General features: G+C 55.1%; 1 protein-coding gene across 1 annotated transcript in view; it reads left to right on the top strand.

Moving 5' to 3' along the window:
• LOC144675786 (persulfide dioxygenase ETHE1, mitochondrial-like) overlaps window positions 1–15742 on the top strand; it is a 29747-nt gene extending 14005 nt beyond the window's left edge. The window contains exons 4-8 of the mRNA XM_078536374.1: window positions 4251–4399; window positions 6311–6440; window positions 10150–10239; window positions 13902–14018; window positions 15404–15742. Of these exons, the coding sequence (XP_078392500.1) occupies window positions 4251–4399; window positions 6311–6440; window positions 10150–10239; window positions 13902–14018; window positions 15404–15474 (557 nt within the window). The 3' untranslated portion in view covers window positions 15475–15742. The remainder of the gene's footprint in view (window positions 1–4250; window positions 4400–6310; window positions 6441–10149; window positions 10240–13901; window positions 14019–15403) is intronic.
• Window positions 15743–15964: the final 222 nt, after the last annotated feature.

Here is a 15964-nt window from a genome sequence, read left to right as displayed (position 1 = left end):
CCATGGCAAATTATGAAATAAAAAATCATCCCTGCAAATCCTGACCCTCCATTGGTCAGCAGGCCGGCATCAGCAAACACTAGTAATTACTGTAATTGATGAATCTGTACAGTCACTGCATGGTCCACTAAACAGCACATTTCAGAAAGGATCCCACATTACAGCCCATTAGGAACCTGAGGAGGCCATTCAGCCCCTCGAGCCTGACCCACCATCCTATCAGATCTTGGCCGATCGGTATCTTAACTCCCTCTACCCACCTTGGTTCCCTAACCCTTCACCCCCTTACCCAACAAAAACCTATCAATCTGAGTTTTGAAATTTTCAATTGACCCCCTCCCAGCCTTGACAGCTTTTTCTTGTGGGGGAGAGAGTTCCAGATTTCCCCTCCCCCTTTGTGTGAAGAAGTGCTTCCTGACATCACCCCCTGAATGGCCTGGCTCCAATTTTAAGGTTCTTCCCCCTCGTTCTGGACTCTTCCCCACTCCCCCAGAGGAAACAGTTTCTCTCTATCGACCCTGTCGAATCCTTTAATCATTTTGGGCCCCGTATCTCAGGAAGGATGTGCTGGCCCTGGAGAGGGTCCAGAGGAGGTTCACGAGAACGAACCCGGGAATGAAAGGCTTAACATATGAGGAACGTTTGAGGACTCTGGGTCTATACTCGATGGAGTTTAGAAGGATGAGGGGGGATCTGATTGAAACTTACAGAATACTGAAAAGCCTGGATAGAGTGGACGTGGGGAAGATGTTTCCATTAGTAGGAGAGACTAGGACCCGAGGGCACAGCCTCAAGAGTAAAGGGAAGACCTTTTAGAACAGAGATGAGGAGAAACTTCTTTAGCCAGAGAGTGGTGAATCTATGGAATTCATTGCCACAGAAGGCTGTGGAGGCCAGGTCATTGAGTGTATTTAAGAGCAAGATAGATAGGACTCTACCCTTCCCAAGGTGCGGGGCCCAGAACTGTATCATTGAGCAAGAGAGAAGGGGAGGTCATAGATAGGACCAGTAGCCCAGTGAGAGTCAGCAGCTTCAGGAGGGGAATGTGTACGGACATGAATGATGGAGAATCCCCCCCAAGACAGTCATCTCAGTTCCTGAAACTGTACTGAGAAGCCAATAGGCTTGGGATGAAAAATCCCGAGGCTCGATGCCAATTCCTTATGGATTGGAATTCCCCACTCCACACACGCTCCGAAATCCTTCCGACAGCCCCCATTAACCCCCTCCTGCTCTCATTTCCAGTGTTAATCTCTTTCTTCCCTCGAAGGGGCAGGGACTCCAGTTGGGGGGGGTTTGGGGATTCACGCTCCATGCCCGCACCCCACTGTCAGTATACCTACGTTCCCCAGTGCACAGCCATGGACCTCAGGGTGGGTGGGGTGGGGTGGGGTGGGGGGGAAGACCATCGAGACTGTCTCCCTGGCCCTGAGGAACCACGAGTGATCTTCCATCGTTAATTTGGACAGAGGAGTTTAAAACAGGAAGAAAAGTGAAGGCAGAATGTAGGGAAACTGGGACAAGCGGAAACCGGGATTTACAGAGAGGAACTGTGATCAGAAACAAGAGGTTTTTTTTTAAGTTATTCATTCCCGTCTGCCTCGAATGCAAAAATCTCATCTTTCAATCTTCGTTTTGGCACCTCGCTTCCTGCAGCCTTTGGAGGCATCGCTTGATCCAGATCCTCCATTCTCCAGCCGGACATACACACCCCCCCACCCCCGAGGGAGACTGGGAGACGGACTGGCCACACACCCACCCCACCCCCGAGGGAGCCTGGGAGACGGGCTGCCGATCCCCTCGGACACCCCCCCACGCGAGGGACTTGTCCGGGACGTTTCACCGCCCGTTGGGCAGTCACCCTGCAACGGGAACCCTCCGAAACTCCAATTTCATTCGGAGACTTCGGCTGGTTCCGACTCTCCTGGGAGAAAAGTCACCCAGGAAAAGCTGGAAGAATTAAAACCACATCTCACTCCTCGGTACCTACGGTACTGACCCCCAACTGCCCACTGGACCCCAGACTAATGCCCCCGACCACCTGACTAAACCCCCTGACCACCCGACTAACCCCCTGACTGACCCCCTGACCAACCCCCCCCGACCCCCTTATTGACCCCCCTGATCACCCAACTGACCCCCCTGACCACCCAACTAACCCCCCCGACCCCCTGACAACCTGACTAACCCCCTCGACCTCCTGACTAACAGCCCCCAACCCCTTGACTGACCCCCCGACCCCCTGACTGACCCCCCGACCCCCTGACTGACCCCCATGACCACCCGACTAACCCCCCTGACTGACCTCCCGACCCCCCTGACTGACCCCCGACCCCCTGACTAACCCCCCTGACCCCCTGACTAATGTCCCTGACCCCCTGACCCCCTGACTAACGTCCCTGACCCCCTGACTCACCCCCATGACCCCCTGACTAACCCCCTGACCCCGACTAACCCCCATGACCCCCTGACTAACGTCCCTGACCCCCTGACTAACGTCCCTGACCCCCTGACTAACCCCCATGACCCCCCGACTAACCCAACTAACCCCCTGACCACCTGACTCCCTGACTAGCCCCACTGACCACTCGACTAACCCCCCTGACTAACCCCCCTGACCCCCTGACCCTCTGACTGACCCCCCGACCCCCTTACTAACCCCCCGACCCCCTGACTGACCCCCACTGACCACCCGACTAACCCCCCCATGACTAACGCCCCTGACCACCTGATTAACCCCCCTGACCCCCTGACTAACCCCCCTGATTAACCCCCCTGACCCCCTGATTAACCCCCCTGACCCCCTGACCCCCTGACTAGCCCCCCCAACCCCAACTAACCCTCACTTCCTCTCTAGCCTCCGACCTCCGACTACTCCTTGATCCCTGACTACCCCATCCCCCAACTCGCCCCATCCAGACTGGCCCCAAAACCCAACTATGCCCCATTCCCTGACCAGCCCTCTGACTCCCAACCACCCCCACCCCCGACTACCCCCACCCTGACCCCTGACTACCCCAAATCCCGACCCCTGACTACCCCAAATCCCGACTAGCATCCACAACTAGCTCCCGATTCCTGACTACACCCCCCCCAACATCCCAACTCGCCCCCCGCCGAACCCAGACTAAACCCCAGCACCCAACCACCCCCTTACCTTCTGACTAGCACCCCCAACCCAGGATTAGCCCCCGACTCCCAAATACCCACCCCGCCTCCTGATTACCCCCAACCCCCATCTAACCCCCCAACACTCCCGATCCCTGACTATACCCTAGTCCTCTACTACCTCCCCCACCCCAACCATCCCCACACCACCCACCCCAACCCCCATCCCCACTGACCACCCAAACCATCAAACCCTCTTTCCTTCCACACTCCCCTTCTCTCCTGGCTTTGTCAACGTGGCTTTGAGATGTTTAAACTCGCCCTGGCTTCATTCCCCCCCCGACGCTCCTGCCCTGCACAGAAGGATCCCAGAGCAGGTTGCACCGCACGCTCCTCCAAGTGGACTGGGTCAGAAATTCGGCCCCTCCACAAAAGACTCAGCCCCTTACTCAATTGCCCCAAACAACTATTACACCCCACCACCACCCCCCCACCAGCTCCGCCAGTCCCCTCCCTGCACTTTACCGATGCATACCATCGAAAAGGCCGGAGAGTTTCTTTCACTGACCCGTGTCCCCATCGTGAGCTGGTGTAGAGCAGGCACCCTCCGGGCAGTGTGAAGAGTCCTCCGTGTGGGCAGAGTTGTAGGACAAGCTGGAAGGGCATTCCCAGTGGGAACCGGGAATGAGCTGGAAAAGGGGGCGAGGGAGCCTTGTATTTCTGTGCACAGCAAGATCCCACAAATAGCCACCCGATAATTTTATCCCTTTTCCCCAAACCCCCCTCTCCCCTCTCCCCACCCCCCCCAAAGGGCCATCTGTCGCTAGTTTTCTCCGGTGTCCTGGGGCCAATAGTTATCCCTCAACCAACATCACTAAAACCAGATGATCTGGGTCATTGTCACATTGCTGTTTGTGGGAGCTTGCTGTGCGCGAATTGGCAGCTGCGTTTCTGGACAGTGACCACACTTCAAACAAACGTACCTTGCCTGAAGTGCTTCGGGGCATCTGAGGTGGTGGTGAAAGGGGCTATAGAAATGCAGGACCTTTATGCCATTCGCTCTTTCCCTGAACCACTCGTCTGATCCAATGCTGGAAATTGGGCAGAGATTCATGCTGTTAATCTTATTGGACCGTACACAGCCAATACACACTGCCACGCAGATCATGTGACTGGCACAGGCCTCCTGAAGAGGATGATAACTGGATGTCGGAGTGTTATAGCGAAGGACAGCGGAGCCCTGGCTGATATTTATATTCAGGAAGGTGACACCATCAACTTTGGCAACTTTGTAAGTATATCACAAAGCTATAGAGTATTTGAGCACAGAAATGGGCCATTCGGCCCTTCTGCTCTGTGCTGGTGTTTCTGCTCCACACGAGCCTCCTCCCAACCCCTCCTCTTCAACTCACCCCATCCCCATATCCTTCTGTTCCTTCCTCCCTCATGTGTTTGTCCAGCTTCCCCCTTAAATACATCGACACTATTCACCTCGACCACTCCCTGTGGGAGTGAGTTCCACATTCTCCCCACTCTCTGGGTAAAGAAGTTTCTCCCGAATTCCCCATTGGGTTTATTAGTGACGATCTTATATCGATGGCCCCTAGTTCTGGTCTCTCCCCCCCTCCACAAGTGGAAACATCTTCTCTACATCTACCCGATCGAAACCCTTTCATCATTTTAAAGACCTTGATCAGGTCAGCCCTCAGCCTTCTCTTTTCTACAGAAAAGAGCCCCAGCCTGTTCACTCTTTCCCAATAGTTATAACTGCTCAGATCCGATATCATCCTTATAAACCTTTGTTCTCCAGCGCCTCAATATCCTTTATAAAATTAAGACCAGAACTGTGCCCAGTGCTCCAAGTGTGGTCTAACCAAGGGATATGGAGACCAGAACTGTGCCCAGTGCTCCAAGTGTGGTCTAACCGAGGGATATGGAGACCAGAACTGTGCCCAGTGCTCCAAGTGTGGTCTAATCAAGGGATATGGAGACCAGAACTGTGCACAGTGCTCCAAGTGTGGTCTAACCGAGGGATATGGAGACCAGAACTGTGCACAGCGCTCCAAGTGTGGTCTAACCGAGGGATATGGAGACCAGAACTGTGCACAGTGCTCCAAGTGTGGTCTAACCAAGGGATATGGAGACCAGAACTGTGCACAGTGCTCCAGGTGTGGTCTAACCAAGGGATATGGAGACCAGAACTGTGCACAGTGCTCCGAGTGTGGTCTAACCAAGGAATATGGAGACCAGAACTGTGCACAGTGCCCCCAGTGTGGTCTAACCAAGGGTTATGGAGACCAGAACTGTGCACAGTGCCCCCAGTGTGGTCTAACCAAGGGATATGGAGACCAGAACTGTGCACAGTGCTCCAGGTGTGGTCTAACCAAGGGATATGGAGACCAGAACTGTGCACAGTGCTCCAAGTGTGGTCTAACCAAGGGATATGGAGACCAGAACTGTGCACAGTGCTCCAGGTGTGGTCTAACCAAGGGATATGGAGACCAGAACTGTGCACAGTGCTCCGAGTGTGGTCTAACCAAGGAATATGGAGACCAGAACTGTGCACAGTGCCCCCAGTGTGGTCTAACCAAGGGATATGGAGACCAGAACTGTGCACAGTGCTCCAAGTGTGGTCTAACCGAGGGATATGGAGACCAGAACTGTGCACAGTGCTCCAAGTGTGGTCTAACCGAGGGATATGGAGACCAGAACTGTGCACAGTGCTCCAAGTGTGGTCTAACCAAGGGATATGGAGACCAGAACTGTTCACAGTGCTCCGAGTGTGGTCTAACCAAGGGATATGGAGACCAGAACTGTGCACAGTGCCCCCAGTGTGGTCTAACCAAGGGTTATGGAGACCGGAACTGTGCACAGTGCTCCGAGTGTGGTCTAACCGAGGGATATGGAGACTGGAACTGTGCACAGTGCTCCGAGTGTGGTCTAACCAAGGGACATGGAGACCAGAACTGTGCACAGTGCTCCAGGTGTGGTCTAACCGAGGGATATGGAGACCAGAACTGTGCACAGTGCTCCAGGTGTGGTCTAACCATCGGACATGGAGACTTGGGATTGTGCATGGTGTAGAGGAACAGGAAAGTTGGAATTCTGTGCTTGTTGAAGGATGGGATTGGGAATGCTTTAGCCTGCAGTGAGCCATATGAATGTCTTGGTTTTTCTGTTGCTTTTCCTTACCCCTGTCTAGTCTCTGGAGGCTGTTTCTACCCCAGGACACACTGACGGGTGCCTAACCTACATCCTGCATGACAGATCCATGGCGTTCACAGGAGACGCTCTCCTCATCAGAGGCTGTGGGCGTACAGACTTTCAACAAGGTAAACCCCTCCATCTCACCCCAGGTTTCAACCTTCTGAGGTAAACACTCTCCACATTCTCCCCACTCTCTGGGTAAAGAGGTTTCTCCTGAATTCCCCATTGGGTTTATTAGTGATGATCTTATATCGATGGCCCCCTAGTTCTGGTCTCCCCCACACACAAGTGGAAACATTTTCTCTACGTCTACCCGATCAAAACCCTTTCACCATTTTAAAGACATGTATTAGATCCTTCCCCAGGCTCTTCTTCCAAACAGTGGCTGTGTGATCTTTTACATTCACCTGAGAGGGCAGACGCAGCCTCAGTTTAATATCTGATCTAAGGTATGGCATGTTTAATAGCGCTCCCTCAGTGCTGACCCTCTGACAGTGCAGCACTCCCTCAGTGCTGACCCTCTGACAGTGCAGCACTCCCTCAGTACTGACCCTCCGACAGTGCAGCACTCCCTCAGTACTGACCCTCCGACAGTGCAGCACTCCCTCAGTACTGACCCTCCGACAGTGCAGCACTCCCTCAGTACTGACCCTCCGACAGTGCAGCACTCCCTCAGTGCTGACCCTCTGACAGTGCAGCACTCCCTCAGTACTGACCCTCCGACAGTGCAGCACTCCCTCAGTACTGACCCCCCGACAGTGCAGCACTCCCTCAGTACTGACCCTCCGACAGTGCAGCGCTCCCTCAGTACTGACCCTCCGACAGTGCAGCACTCCCTCAGTACTGACCCTCCAACAGTGCAGCACTCCCTCAGTACTGACCCTCCGACAGTACAGCGCCCCCTCAGTACTGACCCTCCATCAGTGTACCACTCCCTCAGTACTGACCCTCCATCAGTGTACCACTCCCTCAGTACTGACCCTCTGACAGTGCAGCACTCCCTCAGTGCTGACCCTCTGACAGTGCAGCACTCCCTCAGTACTGACCCTCCGACAGTGCAGCACTCCCTCAGTACTGACCCTCCGACAGTGCAGCACTCCCTCAGTACTGACCCTCCGACAGTGCAGCACTCCCTCAGTACTGACCCTCCGACAGTGCAGCACTCCCTCAGTGCTGACCCTCTGACAGTGCAGCACTCCCTCAGTACTGACCCTCCGACAGTGCAGCACTCCCTCAGTACTGACCCTCCGACAGTGCAGCACTCCCTCAGTACTGACCCTCCATCAGTGTACCACTCCCTCAGTACTGACCCTCCATCAGTGTACCACTCCCTCAGTACTGACCCTCTGACAGTGCAGCACTCCCTCAGTACTGACCCTCCGACAGTGCAGCACTCCCTCAGTACTGACCCTCCGACAGTGCAGCACTCCCTCAGTACTGACTCTCCAACAGTGCAGCACTCCCTCAGTACTGACCCTCCGACAGTGCAGCACTCCCTCAGTACTGAACCTCCGACAGTGCAGCACTCCCTCAGCGCTGACCCTCTGACAGTGCAGCGCTCCCTCAGTGCTGACCCTCTGACAGTGCAGCGCTCCCTCAGTACTGACCCTCTGACAGTGCAGTACTCCCTCAGTACTGACCCTCTGACAGTGCAGCACTCCCTCAGTACTGACCCTCCGACAGTGCAGCACTCCCTCAGTACTGACCCTCCGACAGTGCAGCACTCCCTCAGCGCTGACCCTCTGACAGTGCAGCGTTCCCTCAGTACTGACCCTCCGACAGTGCAGCACTCCCTCACTAATGACCCTCCGACAGTGCAGCACTCCCTCAGTTCTGACCCTCCGACAGTGCAATGCTCCCTCGGTACTGACCCTCCAACAGTGCAGCACTCCCTCAGTGCTGACCCTCCAACAGTGCAGCACTCCCTCAGTGCTGACCCTCTGACAGTGCAGCACTCCCTCAGTACTGACCCTCCGACGGTGCAGCACTCCCTCAGTACTGACCCTCTGACAGTGCAGCACTCCCTCGGTACTGACCCTCCGACAGTGCAGCGCTCCCTCAGTACTGACCCTCTGACAGGGCAGCATTCCATCAGTAGTGACCCTCCGACGGTGCAGCACTCCCTCAGTACTGACCCTCTGACAGTGCAGCACTCCCTCAGTACTGACCCTCTGACAGTGCAGCACTCCCTCAGTACTGACCATCTGACAGTGCAGCGCTCTCTCAGTACTGACCCTCTGACAGTGCAGTGCTCCCTCAGTACTGACCCTCCGACAGTGCAGCACTCCCTCAGTACTGACCCTCCGACAGTGCAGCACTCCCTCAGCACTGACCCTCTGACAGTGCAGCGTTCCCTCAGTACTGACCCTCCGACAGTGCAGCACTCCCTCACTAATGACCCTCCGACAGTGCAGCACTCCCTCAGTTCTGACCCTCCGACAGTGCAATGCTCCCTCAGTACTGACCATCTGACAGTGCAGAGCTCCCTCAGTACTGACCCTCTGACAGTGCAGTGCTCCCTCAGTACTGACCCTCCAACAGTGCAGCACTCCCTCAGCACTGACCCTCTGACAGTGCAGCACTCCCTCAGTACTGACCCTCCGACAGTGCAGCACTCCCTCAGTACTGACCCTCTGACAGTGCAGCACTCCCTCAGTACTGACCCTCTGACAGTGCAGCACTCCCTCAGTACTGACCCTCTGACAGTGCAGTGCTCCCTCAGTACTGACCCTCCGACAGTGCAGCACTCCCTCAGCACTGACCCTCCGACAGTGCAGCACTCCCTCAGTACTGACCTTCCGACAGTGCAGCACTCCCTCAGTACTGACCCTCCGACAGTGCAGCACTCCCTCAGTACTGACCCTCCGACAGTGCAGCACTCCCTCGGTACTGACCCTCCGACAGTGCAGCACTCCCTCGGTACTGACCTTCCGACAGTGCAGCTCTCCCTCAGTACTGACCCTCCGACAGTGCAGCACTCCCTCAGTACCGACCCTCCGACAGTGCAGCACTCCCTCAGTACCGACCCTCCGACAGTGCAGCACTCCCTCAGTACCGACCCTCCGACAGTGCGGCACTCCCTCAGTACTGACCCTCCGACAGTGCAGCGCTCCCTCAGTACTGACCCTCCGACAGTGCAGCACTCCCTCAGGACTGACCCTCCGACAGTGCAGCACTCCCTCAGCACTGACCCTCCGACAGTGCGGCACCCCCTCAGCACTGACCCTCCGACAGTGCGGCACCCCCTCAGCACTGACCCTCCGACAGTGCAGCACTCCCTCAGTACTGACCCTCCGACAGTGCAGCACTCCCTCAGTACTGACCCTCCGACAGTGCAGCACTCCCTCAGGACTGACCCTCCGACAGTGCAGCACTCCCTCAGTACTGACCTTCCGACAGTGCAGCGCTCCCTCAGCACTGACCCTCCGACAGTGCGGCACCCCCTCAGCACTGACCCTCCGACAGTGCGGCACCCCCTCAGCACTGACCCTCCGACAGTGCGGCACTCCCTCAGTACTGACACTGGGTGTGTCCACCCTGACTTTTGTGCTCACGTGTCTGGAGTGTCAACTCGAACCCTCAGCTTTCTGATTCCGAGGGGAGAGCACTATCCTCCGTGTGGTGGGGGCGGTTGGGGGGGGGGACTGTGCAGTTTTCCCCGGCGCCCTCTGACCAACCTTTATCCCTCAACAAAACTTCACTGAAAAAAAGAACACTCATCACTTGCGTCACGATCACATGTGCCGCTGTGGGATCTTGCTGTGCGCCGAATAGCCGTTTCCCTCGTCCCTTTTCCCAACTCGTTCCCAATTCTCTCTTGCAATGTCTTTCCAGGTTGTCCTAAAACTCTGTACAACTCCGTCCACGGCAAAATCCTGACGCTGCCCGCAGATTGCCTGCTGTACCCGGCTCACGATTATACAGGTGAGCGAAAGAAACTTTCCGGCCTTTTCCGGGACAGCCATCGACAAGGTGCAGGGGAATATAACAGCTGCTCGGGGCAACGATACCATATTCTGTGTGTAAAGTTTAATGACTAACAACCTCCAGATCTAGAAGTGCAGAAGCAAGGTGTGAAAATTAAGATTATTTTTATTCTCTTCCTGAGGGGCAAAACTGGGGGGTTGGGGGTGGGGGTGGGCGTGGGGCGAGGGGTGGGGGATGCAGGGTCAGGAATTAAGTTTGTTGTGATCGCCACGGAGACCAACAAGCCAAGGGAATCAAATTTACCGACCAACCCTGCCAAAAAAAACCAACAGACAAGATTCCACTTGAATAATTTTAACCTTTAACAGTGAAACCCAAAATCAACATTAGTGAAGCATGCGTGTACAGGCAAACCACTCATAACTTACACGTTACCTATCGGACATAACAAAGATGGATCTTACAGATTTCCCGGACACACCGCTCAGCACATCGAGCACCAATTTCAGCCAAAAAAGTCCTTTCAGGTTCTGATCTCCCTCAGGTCGAGTTCCGGCTCCTTCCCTTCAGAGACTTAGCCTCTCCTCCAATAGCAGCTCCCGATCGGCCCTAACACAATCGTCACGCTATCGTGCATGACAGCGGCCAGCTCAGTCGGCTGGACGGCCGGTTTGTGTTGCAGAGTGACCCCCCCAACGGCGTGGGTTCAATTCCTGTACCAGCCGGAGGTCACCATGAAGGCCCTGCCTTCTCAACCTCGCCAGACTCACCACCAGTCATCTCTCTCTCTGATGAGAGAGGGCAGCCCATGGTCCTTTGGTGACTTTCACTTTTCACCTCCTCAGATCTGCTCCTGGCGGTGCTGATGGTTTGGGATGCACCTTTATCCAAGCCCTCAGTTGACACCCTTGTGCGCTGTATGGCCAAATCTGGTCAGTCACGCACTTTAAGGAACAGGACCAGCCCTGTCAACCCCCTTCAGTTGCCCACTGCCAGCTCTTGGATCTAGCCTTCATTTTCTGCCAGCCTGCCAGTATTGTACCTCCACTTGGATGGCTCTGTGTCTTTTATCTGTTTTCAACCAGTTTCAGTTTCCCTAGAAACCTGAGGTTTCAGTTTCCCTACAAACATGGGGTAGGATATTTTGGGGTCCTGGCTGATTGACGTGTCCGGGCTGTTATTGGCTGTACCGCAGCCATGTCATGTCCCATGAAGCTTTACTCACTCACTCGGAAGGAAGTCCTTGCCTTAGAGAACTGTCGACCCTTCCGATTGGCCCAGAGCTCTATCGTCCCAGCAGTGCCGGGTTTGAGCGGTGGCCACTGCTGGGACTGCACCCGGTCCCCACAGGAGAGGAGCTAATGGAGACTGGGCTTCAGGTATGTCCAGGGTATCGGCATGGTCTGGCTGGCAGGTCAGCGAGGGGTGGGGGTTGAGGGGGTCGTAGGGTGTGGTTTTGAGAGGTCATGGTGAATGGTTAAAGGCGGGGGGGGAGGGGGGGGGTTGGTGTTAACTTTGGGGCAGGATGCCTCCAATAGAGACAGGGGACCCTCAAAGGAGGTGCCCCCAAACGTGCCCGATACCAGCTCACCCACTAAAAGCTGTCACGCCTGAGGTGGGCCTCCCAATGCTGTGGATCATAATATATGAAGACGCTTATTTCTGATCACAGTTCCTCGGTATAATCCCAATTCCAGTTGGCACATTGGCCTCACACTTTTCCATCATCATTTTCCTGTTTTAAATCCCTGTGTCCACGTTTATAATGGGAATTCATGGTTTCCCAGTGCTGGGTGGTCAGTCTGGACAACGACTCCCACTACCCCCACCCTTCTTTATTTGTTCATGAGACGTGGGCATCGCTGGCTAGGCCGGTATTTATTGCCCATCCCTAATTGCCCTTGTTCAGGGGTAATTTAAGTGTCAACCACATTGCTGTGGGTCTGGAGTCACATGTAGGCCAGACCAGGTAAGGACGGCAGATTTCCCTCCCTAAAGGGGGCATCAGTGACCCAGATGGGTTTTTATGACAATCGCCGTCGGACTCTTTTTCATATTCCAGATTTTTATTAAATCTCCCCATCTGCCGGGGTGGGATTTGAACCACGGTCCCCAGTTACTGCCCAGGCCATTACCCTGGGTTTCTGGCCTAGCGACAACACCACTCGGCCGCCACCTCCCGTTGAGGCTGAGGGAAGGTGGGTATACTGCCGGGGGTGAATGGGGGTGCGGGCTGCGAGCTTGAAGGCCCGCCCCCAGCGACAGTCACCCCCACTTCGGGGGAGAAGAGAGTTGAGGAAAGAGATTAGCACTGGAAACGAGAGCAGGAGGGGGTTAACGGGGGCTGTTGGAAGGATTTCGGAGTGTGTGTGTGTGTGTGTGTGTGTGTGTGTGAAGTGGGGAATTCCAATCCATGAGGAATTGGCATCGAGCCTCGGGATTTTTCATCCCAAGCCTATTGGCTTCTCGATACAGTTTCAGGAACTGAGATGACTGTCTTGGGGGGCGGAATTCTCCATCATTCATGTCCGTACACATTCCCCTCCTGAAGGTGCTGACTCTCACTGGGCTACTGGTCCTATCTACGACCTCCCCTTCTCTCTTGCTCAATGATACAGCTCCGGGCCCCGCACCTCGGGAAGGGTAGAGTGTCCCCGGTGGGGTGGGGTGCAGAGCAGATTCACCAGAATGATCCCGGGGCTGAAAAGGGTTAAACTCCGAGGGCGGTTACGCAGACTAGGGCTTTATCCCCTCGAGCGCAGAAGGTTAAGGGGCGATCCAATCTGAGGGGCTTAAGACGATTAAAGGATTCGACAGGGTCGATAGAGAGAACCTGTTTCCTCTGGGGGTTGGGGGAAGAGTCCAGAAAAAGGGGGCAGAACCTTAAAATTGGAGCCAGGCCGTTCAGGGGGTGATGTCAGGAAGCACTTCTTCACACAAAGGAGGAGGGGAAATCTGGAACTCTCTCCCCCAACAAAAAACAGCTGTCGAGGCTATGAGGGGTCAATTGAAAACTTCAAAGCTCAAATTGATAGATTTTTGATGGGTAAGGGGATTAAGGGTTACAGAACTAAGGCAGATAGATGGAGTTAAGATACAGATCAGATATGATCTGACAGAGTGGTGGGACAGGCTCGAAGGGTTCCTCCTGTTCCTGTGTAACAGGCTCGAGAGGGCTGAATGGGCCTCCCTCCTGTTCCTGTGTAACAGGCTCGAGGGGGGCTGAATGGGCCTCCTCCTGTTCCTGTGTAACAGGCTCGAGGGGGCTGAATGGGCCTCCTCCTGTTCCTGTGTAACAGGCTCGAGGGGGCTGAATGGGCCTCCTCCTGTTCTTGTGTAACAGGCTCGAGAGGGGCTGAATGGGCCTCCTCCTGTTCCTGTGTAACAGGCTCGAGGGGGCTGAATGGGCCTCCTCCTGTTCCTGTGTAACAGGCTCGAGGGGGCTGAATGGGCCTCCCCCTGTTCCTGTGTAACAGGCTCGAGGGGCCTGAATGGGCCTCCTCCTGTTCCTGTGTAACAGGCTCGAGGGGCCTGAATGGGCCTCCCCCTGTTCCTGTGTAACAGGCTCGAGGGGCCTGAATGGGCCTCCTGCTGGTCCTGAAAGAAAGACACTTATCACTTCAGCCGTAGTCACTTTGACTGTGTTGCTTGCCTGACAGGTCGGACCGTGACGACGGTGGATGAGGAGAGGAGACTCAACCCACGTTTTACCAAACCACTGGCGGAATTCATCGAACTGATGAACAACCTGAACCTACCGAAGCCCGCTCAGATCGGTGAGAGGCCCTACCAGACTCCCCTGCTCTCCCGAGACCAACAAACGTCAAGGCCGCAAGAGAGAACTTGCATTTCTCTAGCGCCTTTCACCACCTCGGGACATCCCAGATGAAGCACTTTCTTTGGAGTGTGGTCACCGACGTAATGTGGGAAATTTGGCAGCCATTTTTGTGCACAGCAAGATCCCACAAACACCATGGTGACAATGACCCACAGCGTCTGTGCTTTTTTTAGTAATGTTGGGTGAGGGATAAATATTGGCCCCAGGACACCGGGCAGAACTCCCCCCACCTGCTCTTCTTCCAAATAACGGCCGTGGGATCTTTTACACCCACCCGAGAGGGCAGACGGGGCCTCGGTTTAATGTCTCATCTGTAATATGTCAATTTAGACAGTTCATCACTTCCTCAGTACTGACCCTCCGACAGTGCAGTGCTCCCTCAGTACTGACCCTCCGACAGTGCAGCACTCCCTCAGTACTGACCCTCTGACAGTGCAGCGCTCCCTCAGTACTGACCCTCCGACAGTGCAGCGCTCCCTCAGTACTGACCCTCCGACAGTGCAGCGCTCCCTCAGTACTGACCCTCTGACAGTGCAGCACTCCCTCAGTACTGACCCTCTGACAGTGCAGCACTCCCTCAGTACTGACCCTCCGACAGTGCAGCACTCCCTCAGTACTGACCCTCTGACAGTGCAGCACTCCCTCAGTACTGACCCTCTGACAGTGCAGCGCTCCCTCAGTACTGACCCTCCGACAGTGCAGCGCTCCCTCAGTACTGACCCTCTGACAGTGCAGCGCTCCCTCAATACTGACCCTCCGACAGTGCAGCACTCCCCCAGTACTGACCCTCCGACAGTGCAGCGCTCCCTCAGTACTGAACCTCCGACAGTGCAGCACTCCCTCAGTACTGACCCTCCGACAGTGCGGCACTCCCTCAGTACTGACCCTCCGACAGTGCAGCACTCCCTCAGTACTGACCCTCCGACAGTGCAGCACTCCCTCAGTACTGACCCTCCGACAGTGCAGCACTCCCTCAGTACTGGCCCTCCGGCAGTGCAGCACTCCCTCAGTACTGACCCTCCGGCAGTGCAGCACTCCCTCAGTACTGACCCTCCGACAGTGCAGCACTCCCTCAGTACTGACCCTCCCGACAGTGCAGCACTCCCTCAGTACTGACCCTCTGACAGTGCAGCACTCCCTCAGTACTGACCCTCCCGACAGTGCAGCACTCCCTCAGTACTGACCCTCTGACAGTGCAGCACTCCCTCAGTACTGACCCTCCCGACAGTGCAGCGCTCCCTCAGTATTGACTTGGCCAAAGCACACTGAGATGCAGAGGATTCTGCTGGTCCCACAGATTAATCTTTGCTTATGTCTGGACAGATATTGCTGTTCCTGCCAACCTCCGATGTGGAATCCAGGATGACCAGGTTGCCTCTGGCCCGAGGAGTTAGAATGAGTCTCTGACCTGCACGAGCTCAGTGTCCAATCTCGTTCAGCCAGTGAGGATGAGCTGACAGCAAAGACAATGGCGGAAGAGGTGGAAATTCAGATTATTCAAGAGCTTATTGCAATTCTGATGAATAATGTTTCTTCCCTGAAATTCAGGCTGAATCTTGATCAGATCAGATCAGATTCGTTTACTTCAATCACCGAGAGTGACACCAGATTATATTGGACGTGATTGTTTCCGTTTTTGAAATAAAGTCCTCTCAGATCACAGATTTTATAGAGAGTAAAGCTCCCTCCACACTGTCCCCATCAAACACTCCCAGGACAAGTACAGCACGGGGTTAGATACAGAGTAAAGCTCCCTCTACACTGTCCCCATCAAACACTCCCAGGGCAAGTACAGCACGGGGTTAGATACAGAGTAAAGCTCCCTCTACACTGTCCCCATCAAACACTCCCAGGACAGGTACAGCACGGGCTTTAGATACAGAG

Source organism: Cetorhinus maximus, unplaced genomic scaffold, assembly GCF_964194155.1.
Source record: "Cetorhinus maximus unplaced genomic scaffold, sCetMax3.hap1.1 HAP1_SCAFFOLD_1155, whole genome shotgun sequence".
In the NCBI taxonomy this organism is placed as follows: Eukaryota; Metazoa; Chordata; class Chondrichthyes; order Lamniformes; family Cetorhinidae; genus Cetorhinus; species Cetorhinus maximus.
Note: the sequence above shows the minus strand (reverse complement) of the source record. Positions and strands in the feature narration are given on the sequence as shown.